Raw genomic sequence first — 12,542 nt, 5'->3', positions numbered from 1 at the left:
GAGCCACTAATAATTTATCTGAAGAAATCTGTTTCTCTTTGCAAAAAAAGAAAATAGAAACCAATCCACACAATAAAATTATTATTAGTCTTAATTTCGTTTTCCTTTGCGTCGTTCATGGCCGGTTTCACCAGTACCGGTTAACTTCCGTGATGTAATAATCGTAATTTAACTTACTATTTTGTCTCCTCCCATACTTACTTCGACTTTAGAAAGAGACAAAGAATCATTGAAACTGAGCTCGGGTTTAAAGTTGTCATCGATAAATCTAACTTTTATCTAATAATGTCTTTAAACTTTTGCCGTTCCGATTTCCATAAAATTAAGTAAATTAAATTACATACGATGTATTATTCAAAATTATTATCTGCACGCAGTTATTTATAATACATAGGATTTTCTTTTCATAGAAAATTATTTACGCAAATAATGAGCAAATATATTCGTATGACTATATTTATATTTGAAACTAATTAATAAAATGTAAATTAGTTTGCTTCATATTTTATATATCGTATAGCCTCTTGCACACGCTTTCCTAGAGCAACAATAAACATGATAAAACGATGTGATAAATTGTGAAAGAATTTATGGGGGTTTACACAGAATTTAACGGCTTTATTTATAGCTTTGACGAATGCACGAAAAGTACACGCTATTCGATTGCCAGAAAGTCACATCGATTACGTGGCTCGCCGACATTTGTTCCACATCGGGATAAATATTGCTCGTTGTTACGATACTTGATTAGTAATTCGAAGCGGCAGTTGTGCTCGTACGATCAATCGTTCGCTATTCTTGTAACACGACTCAACAGAGGACGCAAAGTTAAGTATGACGAACATGCAATATCGAAAATAATTGGTCATAAATTGGATTAATAATTTTTACAGAGAAATGGTAAAACCTATGTTGTATAATTCGCAAATGTTAATTTAATAAATATATTATTTATATCCTAACTTTTTCACGCTAAAATCATGTAAATTATATTAAATCTATGAATCTGTAGAGGACCGGAAGCTTCTTTAGGGACGCAACAGTGGCGCCATCTTTTTTACCACTCGACCCCATGACATTAAAAAGTTCTAGCCCTTAAAAAAGTCGGTCAAAATCATGCCGGTCCTCAAAAGGTCCTGAAATATCTAACTGCTGAATTCCAATTTAAAATTAAAAGAGAAACGTTCAATATAATATAACTATATAGACATGTATAAATTTCGAATAATTTCGACCTAAGAAATAGAAGTCCAAAAATTCACTTATACCAAACGAAAACGTTATGGATTCAATACACGATCTCATCAGTTGTTCTCTAATGTATGTGCCGCACCGGGTTCGACTGGCGGTAAAAATAAAAGATCGATCAAAAGAAAATTGCACCATCGAAAGAGAGCTCGGTGTAGTCGAAGAAATGAGCGACGAACAAGATAGCAGTCTCTGATGTAAATCAATAAATATTTATGTACGCTATAATGGAGAGATGGAAAACTGCAAACGCTGTGGAACGGCATTTATGCGGAATTACTCGAGAAAGCATGATTAATAGGCGGACGATTAATACGAGTAGGTGGACTTACTGTGTTGGTACAGCTGTGGGTATTCGGTACGGGTATTCTGGGAACACGAGAGGATTTTACCGAAGCTAATTAGACTGCGATAAGAAGCGTGGGTGCGATTGTGTCAAGCATTTAACTCAATTTCAACGATTGCCTCATTCCCAGAGCCACTCCCGATACGTTTCCTATTCGATGAATTTAGAACGGGTAAAGGTCGCGAAACTATCGTTCTCCCTTGTGTAAAATGCAGCTGTAACAATGCGCGAAGTTCACCACGGAGCGTGGCCGAAGTAATGAGCAGCCGATCGATCATCAAGTCTTCGTGCTTAATGAACTGACTTCCTTATTCTAAATTACTACATGAGAGATGTTTCGATAGAACTGATGTAATAATAATCACTGAGATTGAAGACGCGTCGATGCGCTGCCAACATAATGACGTACATTATGCACGAAGAGACGCGTCCGGAGCTAGATATCGACTTACAAAGTTACAATGTATTGCATGAATTATGAGTTTCCGTTGAACTTGAATTACCTCTAGCGACTCAACTTCTTTATTCTGAATTACTACGTAAAGTTTCGATTCGCGTGACGTAAGGTAGTCGAGGTCAAAGTTTCGATTTGCTCGCACACATACTAAGCCTGATGTACCCCCAATGAGCTTTATTTAGATAAGACAGTTACGCAGCAGTTTGATTACACGGAAGAGATTCTGATCAAGGAAATTCGCCGCTAGACTATTTGAGAATTACGTCAAATAAAATAATCTCTTTGAACTGCAACATAAAATCGAATATTTTATTGAAGCCTTGTAATTAACGCGAATAATTATTTTTGCTTTAATATAATTTATTTTATTCTCTCTATGTTGTAATTTTGTTCTCTGTTCTCACACACACACACGCACACACATACACACACACATACACACAACACACACATACACAACCTTTTCTAAAGTTTATTTTTCAAAATTGTTCATTTATATTATACTAATTATATATTTATTATATTATTTCGTTATACTATTCGAATAACTGTTAAAATATTCTTAAATAAAGATAGCAATAAATATGAATAAAATATTTTTACTTGCGCATAAAATAAATTATTACACACATAAAGTAAAAATGCAATTAATTCGATCAACTATATATATGACTTAGAAATATTCTTATTCTATCCCAGAATTCTTGTCCTTTTTATTCACTTTCTATCATTCGAATAAAATTGTATCTAGTTTCGCACAATATTACATAGTATTGACGTAGAATAGCTGAGGTCAAAATGTCGATTCGTTCATAGACACTAAACCGCATTTACATTGTTTAGTCATGACAGAAGAGAGTGCATTTGCGGCTCAACTTGCGTCAGAATAGTCTTACCACCCTCGCTGCCACCATGTACTGGATGCTACATATTTATGCAGCTTACCGCAGTGCTCACGCGGTATACTTCCGGCAAGTTAAAAAAAACCACGAGAAGCCGTTATGCTAAAAAGATCACGTGAGTCATGAAAGCGATAGTATCAGCTTTCGTTGAAGTGAATATCGATCATTGCGTTAAACAACGAGAAACGGATAAAAAGATGGAAAAATATGCGGCGAAAATTCATCAAAGTTAGAAGTTTCGCGAATTCTAAATATTCTACGGGACTCGATAATAACATTTGGTATATCTAATAGAAATAAAGGCACAAGAATTATCTTCAAATTATTGAAAAATATTTTGGAAATGATATTCTCTCTCGTATTTAAAATCGAAAATACGTATAAAAATATGTATGTTTTAGTAAATATTTTGCTAAACATGTGATTTTCTTTTGCAAATTTAGATTTTAAAAAATTGCTTTTCAATTAATTTTAGACCAATTTTAAAAAACATATTTGGAAGTTATGAAGTAGCAAATAATAAATTTTCTCAACTTTTTGCTGTAGAAAAATAAAAAATCTTTGAAAAGAATTCGTTCTTACACAATGCTCTTCTTTCTTCTGATATTCTGAGTTAGTATTAAACATTTCACATGTATCAGAAAACACGGCAGTGCCTCGACGCAAAGTATACTTCATGTCGCAAAAACGCCACAAACAAATAGTTCGCTATTCCACATCAGTAAAGTTACTTATTTTATGTAACAGTAACAAATTCCCTATGACATCTTCTCGGAGGCCGAGTATCGATCTTGCTCGAAAGAGATAGAATCAGAGATATGAAGATTGTGATTTATATCAGGTTCAATGCACACAGCGACGTAGTTACACAATGTAGTTATGGTGTTCGTGTGAATTTTCTAAGGAATGTAAAGACGACGCGAGTACAAAAGCGCGAAGTGAGGTACGCAGGAGACGAGTTCCACATTTTCGAGCCTCTCGCACATTACGGTTACGATGTGTCAGCGCAGCAATCACGATGACACCTCGCCGTTCGATTCCATCCGTTCTTTTTCACGATTTCGTGTGTGCCGCGAATTCGCGACCGTGTCACCGGCTTTCGCCGGTATTGATCTGGTTTTACCCCGCATTCCACAGCTCCCCTCCGTCCCCCCATGCAACTCTCTGCACCTTCTCTCTACCGCCCCCGCATACGATGAATTGTGTGTATATACAGGCGTGTCGTACGCCCCCCTACTGTATAATGGCATTATGGTCGAACAATAAATGTCGGCCAAATCCCACACATGCACTACAGTTTTAGGGTACAAAACCGATGTTGGTGACATCGATACACAAACTGCTTCGGTTAATGCATATTTCATCTGTATTTAGCGCATTACTTCTAATGCAAGATTGGTAAAGAACTTTCTATGCTAGCTTTAGAATTAGAAATAGGAGAGGTATAAAAAAATTCATACATTAGAAGTGCGTTTGCATCTATGACAAAAATGAAATAAGATAGCCAGTCAATTTGCAAAAGATAACTATATATTTCAAAGATAATTAAATGTTTCTTAAACTTTTGAATTTAGTAGAAAAATATGATTAGCATAATCCTGAGTCGATAAAATAATACTTGAGAAAAACTCAATTACTTCTTCATATTACTTCGTAATAACTGATAATTTATCATATTCTATCAATATTAAGAAACATACTTAATATAGTAAGAATAAAAATATATAAAGAAAAATGATATTCGATTATATTTTAGCTAGAGGATCGGCAGCAAATCTGTGTCAAAGAATCCGCAATCGCGAGATCTGGACAACTCTGTGTAATATACGATGATCGATATCGCGTTATTTGACATCCTCGCCCGAAGGGCAATCTGACATTTTACGCGAAAACGTGTGCTGTCGTGTATGTTTTATTGCAAACGACACGACCGCTTTGTCGTCATCACGAACGCGTTTATTTTCAAAATCAAAGTATTGATACACTGGAAAGTGTATATCTCCAAAAAAAAAAAAAAACAAGAAAATATTTGGTGCAAAACTGGAAGCTATCTTTAGTGTGTCCAGTTTATGATTATTATAGAATATCAATCATTATTGTATAAAAGAAAAATTTAGGTCACACACTTAAAAACTTACCATTTTTATAAAATAAAAATTATTGCACAAAATAGTGTAAAGAATAATCCAGAGTTACGTGTTTTTCTCTTTTATTTGTACCAGTGTAATCATTGGATCATATCACTATACAATATCAATATTTGTTCGAGAAAATAAGAAAAAGAGAGGTGAAGAGAAATTCTTAAGAAAAATTGAAAGGAAGATCAGTATTTTAACCTTTAACAAAAGTTGTATAACAGAGTTTAAAAATAAAACAGCTGTACTAATTTCAAACGCTCTTACGTATAAATAAAAGAAAATATTTCGAAACTATATAGTTAGTTTATTCTTTGCTATTTCCAGGATTATCAAAAATAAATTTTTCGGAATATACTTTCGTATGACTGATATTTATTTGACCATTAAATATCATTAACAAACGACAGATACTATCCTTATATAGTTACAATAAAAAATTCTACATGCATCATAAATACAATATTACGGCTTGTTTAAAATTGTAAATTCATCAGTTGGCAATAAATTTTTTTTTCCCCGTTTAATATCGAGGCCATTGTCGATGCTGCAGCACGGTAAACAAAAGTCACATTTATAGTTATATATTACTTCCGTGTTGACGGATTCGAACGTTACGTTAGTGTAAGCGTGCCATTTGAGCAATCGATCGAATCGGCGAATTCATATTTTCCATTATCACGTTCAATCGATTATGCCGAATCACTGAGTAATAGAAAACTTGGTTAAATCGTCACGTAACCAATATCGCTCGTCGTCGCGAAAATCCATTTAAAAATCGGCTCGCTGACGTCTACGGAAGTCTAAATCGGAAGGTTACAGCACCTTCGGATCGATTCCAAACAGATTTAGCGGTATAGTTAGCAATAATTAGGCACGACGTCCGAAACTAGCACGCGATATCATTAACACGCGCCGTTACGTCATCGGAGAGCGCGATAACATTTGTCATCGTAGCGGTAACAGTTACGGATCTAAGGAGTGCGTGTACAACGGGGAGACCACCCAGCATGCCGGTCATGGCCGCAGAAGCGTGGGTACACGCTAAAATTCGAACACGTGCAGACGCACTTGCGGGTGTATATTATATAATGCCCGAAGAAGAAGGTGATGAATTGTCGGCGAGTCCGAAGCGAAGAAAAGAAGCCTTCATTCGGCAATCGCAGACGTCTACGTCAGAGCGTGAGCCCCGATTTGCCGTCGCGCCCAATAAACGACCTTACCCTTGGGGAGACGTGATTAATACCGCAGGTCACGTAAGACCTGAAGCACGAAGGGGATGAAAGTGGCGGCGCGATTCACGGGACGAACTTAAAATACATTTTCATAAACGCACACCCTCCCCGGCGCCAGATGGTCTACCTGGTGGTGGCTGCCAGATAGGATAATTCTTTTTTAGGGAATACGTGGGCGGGTCGGAATGAACCTCTGAGAAATCGATGGATTTATATAGGCAACGTGACTATTCTTACATCGTACTAATCTTGACGATCGATTAATAAGTGCATATTTTTTAGTGGTAACGTGACTTATTTTACACGGCTTAAATTTAGTTAAATAATCATTAGCTGCACGGAATTTAGTGGTATCAAGTATCGTAATGAGAGGCGATTAAATCATAGAGGATGTAGAAAGTTGCACCAATTAATTAGTAATTTAGCGAACAATATATATCTTGACGAAGACTCTGTGTACAAAAATTATCTAAACCTCTTTCTAATTAATTTATATCTAAATTCTAAAAAGACTTCCAATATTCTTATCGTAAGATTCCTAAATTCAAGTAGTTTTAGATGTAGAGGAAAGTCGCCGATACTGACATAGATCTCCTAAAGTGAAACCCCCTTATTTCTCAGAAACTAACTATTGCACTTTATTAATACTAATAAAACCATGATCTGTTTAGCTAATTAAAAAAGTACAAACTCATAATTCATATATTTGTGGTTTATTTCTATACCAAATCAACTAAAAACCAATTCTATGAATCCGAGAAGAAAATTTTTACGGTGTTCTTTTGCAAATTGCGCAATTAAAATAATAGTGACTGTATTATCGATAATATTATGTCATTTTAAATATTTATAGTTTCATAAATTAATTTCCTTTACAGAATAGGATATATTTTTATTTATAGAATAGGAATGTTGGCATTATTGCCTACTATTCAGTCAGTTTTGGAGCCCATTTTGTCAGACGCTTATTTTTGCATAACTTACGAAAAACTTAATTATTGCAAAATTGCAAACAGTATTATAAAAATTACCTATATTATCTGATAGAAGAAATTTTTTACTTTGTATTTATGTTTTTGAAGTATTTTTATCTTCTGTTTAAGAAATATTGTCTAAAAACAAAGTGGTATGTCGGTATCGGTGACCTTTCTCTATATTTATTCTAAATTTTTACCAAATGCTTGCCTACATATCTCTTCCTAATTAGTTTATATTTAATGCCTGTTTCCAACAACGTAAATTAACTTACTTGGTTCAACTCACTCTTTATCTTTTTCTAGTTCTACGAATTAGAATTATTTTATGTATAATGCTCGTTTCCACCGATGTAGTTTAATTTTAATCTCGGTTCTTACTCATCTTTTCTAATTCCTAAAACTAAAAAAAGATAAAGATTAAAATTAATCTACATTGATAGAAACGAGCATTAGACGCAAACTAATTCTAATTCTTAATACTAAAAAATGAAGAATAAGTTGAGCCAAGATTAAAGTTATTCTACATTGGTAGAAATAGATATAAGAATATCTTCGATATGTCTTACTAAATTTATCAGGAATCTTAATATATATGTTTACTCTGAATCTGTCGAATGCTAAAGCAAAATATGTATGAGATACGTTGCTGGCAACCTCTAAGAAAGACATCAGCATGTCAATCAGGTCGATCCGCAAAAAAATGGAAAATAGCTGTATGCGCAGCGTTCAGGTCGATCCGCAAAAAAATGGAAAATAGCTGTATGCGCAGCGTCGTAAACCGCAAATCTGTCTAATAACTAATTGAAAAAGGGAGTTACGCGAAAAAGGTACGATTGTTCGATTCGTTGACCTAAATCAAGTGGCATACCGCCACCGTTGTCGTGGCCACCGTCATCGCCGTCGTCGTCGTTGCTGTGTGGATATTCAGGTGAATAGGCCGGGGCATATCCAGATTCGCAACAGCAAGCGGCGAGAGTAGGAGCCTAATCGATAACCTACTAGATTTTATAGGTCTGTGCACAGTGTGCATCGGACGCTATAATTTCACAGAGGGTGGCCCCGGCCGCAGACCCGATGCTCGGATGCATGCGCGTATGCGCCGGACACATTCAGTGAAACTCGTAACGTTTGACGTGCATTAATTTCCTAAGCTCGGCACGTACGCGTTTCCGTCGCGACAATATCAACTGCCTCTTTAAAACGCACATCGAAGGTCGAATCGGCAATATGAATTCTCCCCGACAGAAATTACTTCCGGAAGTCGTGTCCGCGCGCGTTTACGTACGAAAGAGCGGGACACTATTACCTCCGATGAATCACATAGGTCATATACTTTGCGTTATATGCATATAACATTTCGTTATAAATTTATAACCCATCGTCTATACACCTAAGTATACACAAACTTTAGATGACTGCAAACTGCATTTATAATACCTAGCACACCGCGATTACATTATATTGCCTCTAAATAATGATGCGATTTAATCACAGGAAAGTTCGCATCTGATTGATGATATAATAATTCTACTGAACTGCAATTTTAGCTAAGTATTAATCAATTAATTACTCTATTCGTTCGATAAAACAATTGAAATAAAAAATGAGACAGTTAAAATAGGATCAGTAAATAAAATTTTGGACGCAACAATCTCATGACGTTGGATTTAATTTTACATGTTAATTTAATGGGGCAGCGAATAATTTTCCAATAACTCGTGTGAAGTTTCCAATAACTACGAAGGCTTTAATCGGGTTACGAGAACGTAGGATCGATCTCGAGCCCTCTATTCAATTTAGTCTCGTGCGGATCGTTAAAGCGATGTCGATGGTATCGAAATTCGCGGTGCAAAGTATCTCGGATAACAGTTTCCTCTGCAGCCTTCGCAAGATATATCGTCAAGTGCACGCTTTTTACAGGACAAGAGTCCCCAAGGGAATCCCTGTACATTTTACAGTTGGATTTCCGGCGGAACTCCCAGTATTATGTTATAAAAGCACACGAGGTATTGAATGTGCCGCGGCGTTCTGCAATGGCTTTATTTTTATTATCGTTACTCTGTGACATCACCATATTACGTAGAGTTCGTAGATGATCGTTATTCATTATTTTGTAGAATGTATATTAGCAAATAGACTATAGAATCAACGCTTGAAATCTATAACAGGTGACAATATATTCGTGATTCAAAATTAATTCAAATTTAATTAGCTTTTACTATTTTTAAATATTTTCACGCTTTCTACTAAAACTAAAAAGTAAATCAATACTTTTAAAGTATTGATAAGTGTCTCTCATTCATCATCGATTGTAATACTCTATCTTTGCATTAACCTGGAACGCGATCTATTTTATGTGATGCAGAAACATCTTTGCTCCAGGTGACAATTTTGCTTATCAAGGAAAAACAAATACATGTAACTTGAAGAGCAAGATTTTGCTACTGTTATAAATTTGTTCTGATGCATCCTATGTATATATGTTTAACATCGATAAGGCGGTAAAGCAGAGAGCCTCTCCTGTTGTACAGCACCACCTGCTAACAGAGGACTGAAACGGTTTTGCAGCAATACCCGCCGTTGGGATTCGTTGATCAATTGTGCACTGTTGAGAGAATTTATGTATTGAAGAAAAATCGATGAAACAAAAGTGTTTGCTATTTCTTCCAATTGTGATCCTCCAATGTGATTAGTAACGATAATTTATGTGACTCATATAGTCATATAAATATTATGATCTTGCGAGATATATTCAGCATGACAGATGATTAGCACGGTCGCGCCGAGCACGTGACGCTCAAATTATTTACGAGACCGTTTGATCCTGATTAACCGGTAAATGAGACGAATCTTTAAGCAAATTGAGTCCGCATCGAAACCATCCACTTAGATTAATCATTTTGATTGAGCGGAAAGTCATGACAATATTATAAAGAAATAAAACTTAATGCTAAGATAGATTGTCTTCTTCTTGGAAATCAGGAATATTTAAACAAATATGCGTCACAAGTTTCGCAAAAAAACATCATTGACTCAACGAATCCGATTAAGTGTCACTCTTGGAATTGACATGACATCTGTACATTTGACTGGTATTTCTATAGACAGTGGCTTAAGATCACCAAATGTTCCCACAGACTGTGTGACAAAAATCAAATAAACTTTTCCTCCGCAGAAGATTTTCTTTTACTGTGCAAATTTCTTTTCCTGTAAATATTATACATTTTAGTAAACAAATTTTAAATTAAATATCTACTAAAAATAAAATAAATTAAAATTAAAAAGCAAAATTGCAGAGAGAGAGAGAGAGAGAGAGAGAGAGATATTTGAAATTGACATTTATCCTCAATTTATTTTTTAAATTTTTTAAATGTTTCTTGAATGTCAAACGTTACTATGAACGCATCATCATAAATACAATCGTAATTTCTTTTTTACTTTCGTATACACTAGAAAAAAATTCCTGGTTAAAAATAAATAAATCAAAAATTTCTCGTTAAATTTATTATAATTATATTTGAGATAACCAAATGTCTAATTATATAATAATCTTGATTCTGATTTTGAATTCTGAGTGATATGATCAGAATCTTACTGGTTCGTTTATTTTCAGAATATATTTTTCTCAATATAATGTCGTTCATCGTTCAAAGAATATCTGGTTTATGTGAAACACCCTATAGGACAATTCTATTAATTGAACATAATTATTTGTATAAGCAGTATAGATTCGCGCGAATCGTTTGTCTCGTTTATTATCATTATGATCGGAAATACGTCAAAGTGCGTTAAGGCATGATAATAGTTTATTGTTTGCAAAATGTATTCGCAGCGGATGAATTAATTGCAATCTATTCCACTATTACACACATTAATCACCTATTATAATTAGAACATATCGTTAACCAGCACGAGCAGCATTACAGTCAAATCATCGTTATCAAACTTGCAAAATTGAGTATGTCATTGGGACTCGCAACGTACGATGAGCGCGTCGTCTGCAAGAACGGAACGTGGCAGTATGCAAATAAGAATTTCCATGATGTTTCGTCCCCTCGACTTCCCTTATGCCGTACAATCACATTCGCTCGCCTGTGAGAGAACAATTGTGTAAAAATTTTTGAATGTCTTCGAGGAACATATTTGCTATCGACTGTCAGTCGAATGTCACTGACATGTTTATCCGCGCGCGAAGAATGTATCTGCGCGTGAAATCTTACTTCCTTATTTTTCTTTTCCATTTTTCCGCCGTGCCACAACGAGATGGATGAAGGACATTCACTTCTTTTAGAAACAAACAAGTTAGCAAAGGCACGCACGATTTAGCAATGAGCCGTTGAATAATAGGCATTCCTTCCTGGTGCACAGGTGCATGTGAGGTCGAACCAATTTAACATGTCGAATTAAACTGAGTAACGCACGAGACCGCAGAACAATTAATTATATTTCGATGTTGTTTGCGAACCTCATGGCGTCAAAAAGAATCCCCTGGGAGAGTATCGATGAACTATCAAATTTATTCTGCTGCACCGCCTCCGCATGCTAGTCGGGCTTGATATTCGAAATTTACTTGCCCTCGATATTTTTCGCAACGTTCGTGCTTAAACGTGCAGACATAATAAAACGTATTTTTAGCTAGATACACATTTGAAAATAAATTTATTGGATCATTAAAATAATTATGTAAAATGCTCAAACTACACTATGAATGCAAAACTAAACTAGAATGTTGAAACATCTTGCAGTATTTATCATGTTTGAGATTCTTATACGTAGTAATTTGGATGGTTCAACAAAATTTTCAAATCTGTATCTCTAGCTAAATCTTTAGATCCCTCGGTAAAACTAATCATTCTTTCCGTGATATATGTATATACAAGGTGTTGTAAAATGCTCAAACTACACTATGAATGCAAAACTAAACTAGAATGTTGAAACATCTTGCAGTACTTATCATGTTTGAGATTCTTATACGTAATAATTTGGATGGTTCAACAAAATTTTCAAATCTGTATCTCTAGCTAAATCTTTAGATCCCTCAGTAAAACTAATCATTCTTTCCGTGATATATGTATATACAAGGTGTCCCGACCTTTTTTGCCAATCACTTTTGTGTAGATAGAACGGACTAAACTGAGTCGAAAAGTCCTTTACCATTTTGCAATTTTTGCAATAGTTAACAAGATATTAATTACTAAAAATTGTAAAATATTACTCTTGAATAATTTTTTACTCAAATCAA

General features: G+C 35.0%; 1 protein-coding gene across 1 annotated transcript in view; it reads left to right on the top strand.

Annotated features, from left to right (window-relative positions):
• The window catches only part of Ih (hyperpolarization activated cyclic nucleotide gated potassium channel Ih), a 147,495-nt gene that overhangs the window by 2,407 nt on the left and 132,546 nt on the right, over nucleotides 1-12,542 (top strand). The window contains exon 2 of the mRNA XM_018521904.1: nucleotides 762-769. Within this exon, the coding sequence (XP_018377406.1) occupies nucleotides 762-769 (8 nt within the window). The remainder of the gene's footprint in view (nucleotides 1-761; nucleotides 770-12,542) is intronic.

Source organism: Trachymyrmex cornetzi, unplaced genomic scaffold (genome assembly GCF_001594075.2).
Source record: "Trachymyrmex cornetzi isolate Tcor2-1 unplaced genomic scaffold, Tcor1.1 scaffold125, whole genome shotgun sequence".
NCBI classification, from domain to species: domain Eukaryota; kingdom Metazoa; phylum Arthropoda; class Insecta; order Hymenoptera; family Formicidae; genus Trachymyrmex; species Trachymyrmex cornetzi.
The sequence above is the reverse complement of the archived record's forward strand: the minus strand, read 5'-3'. Positions and strand labels throughout refer to the sequence as shown.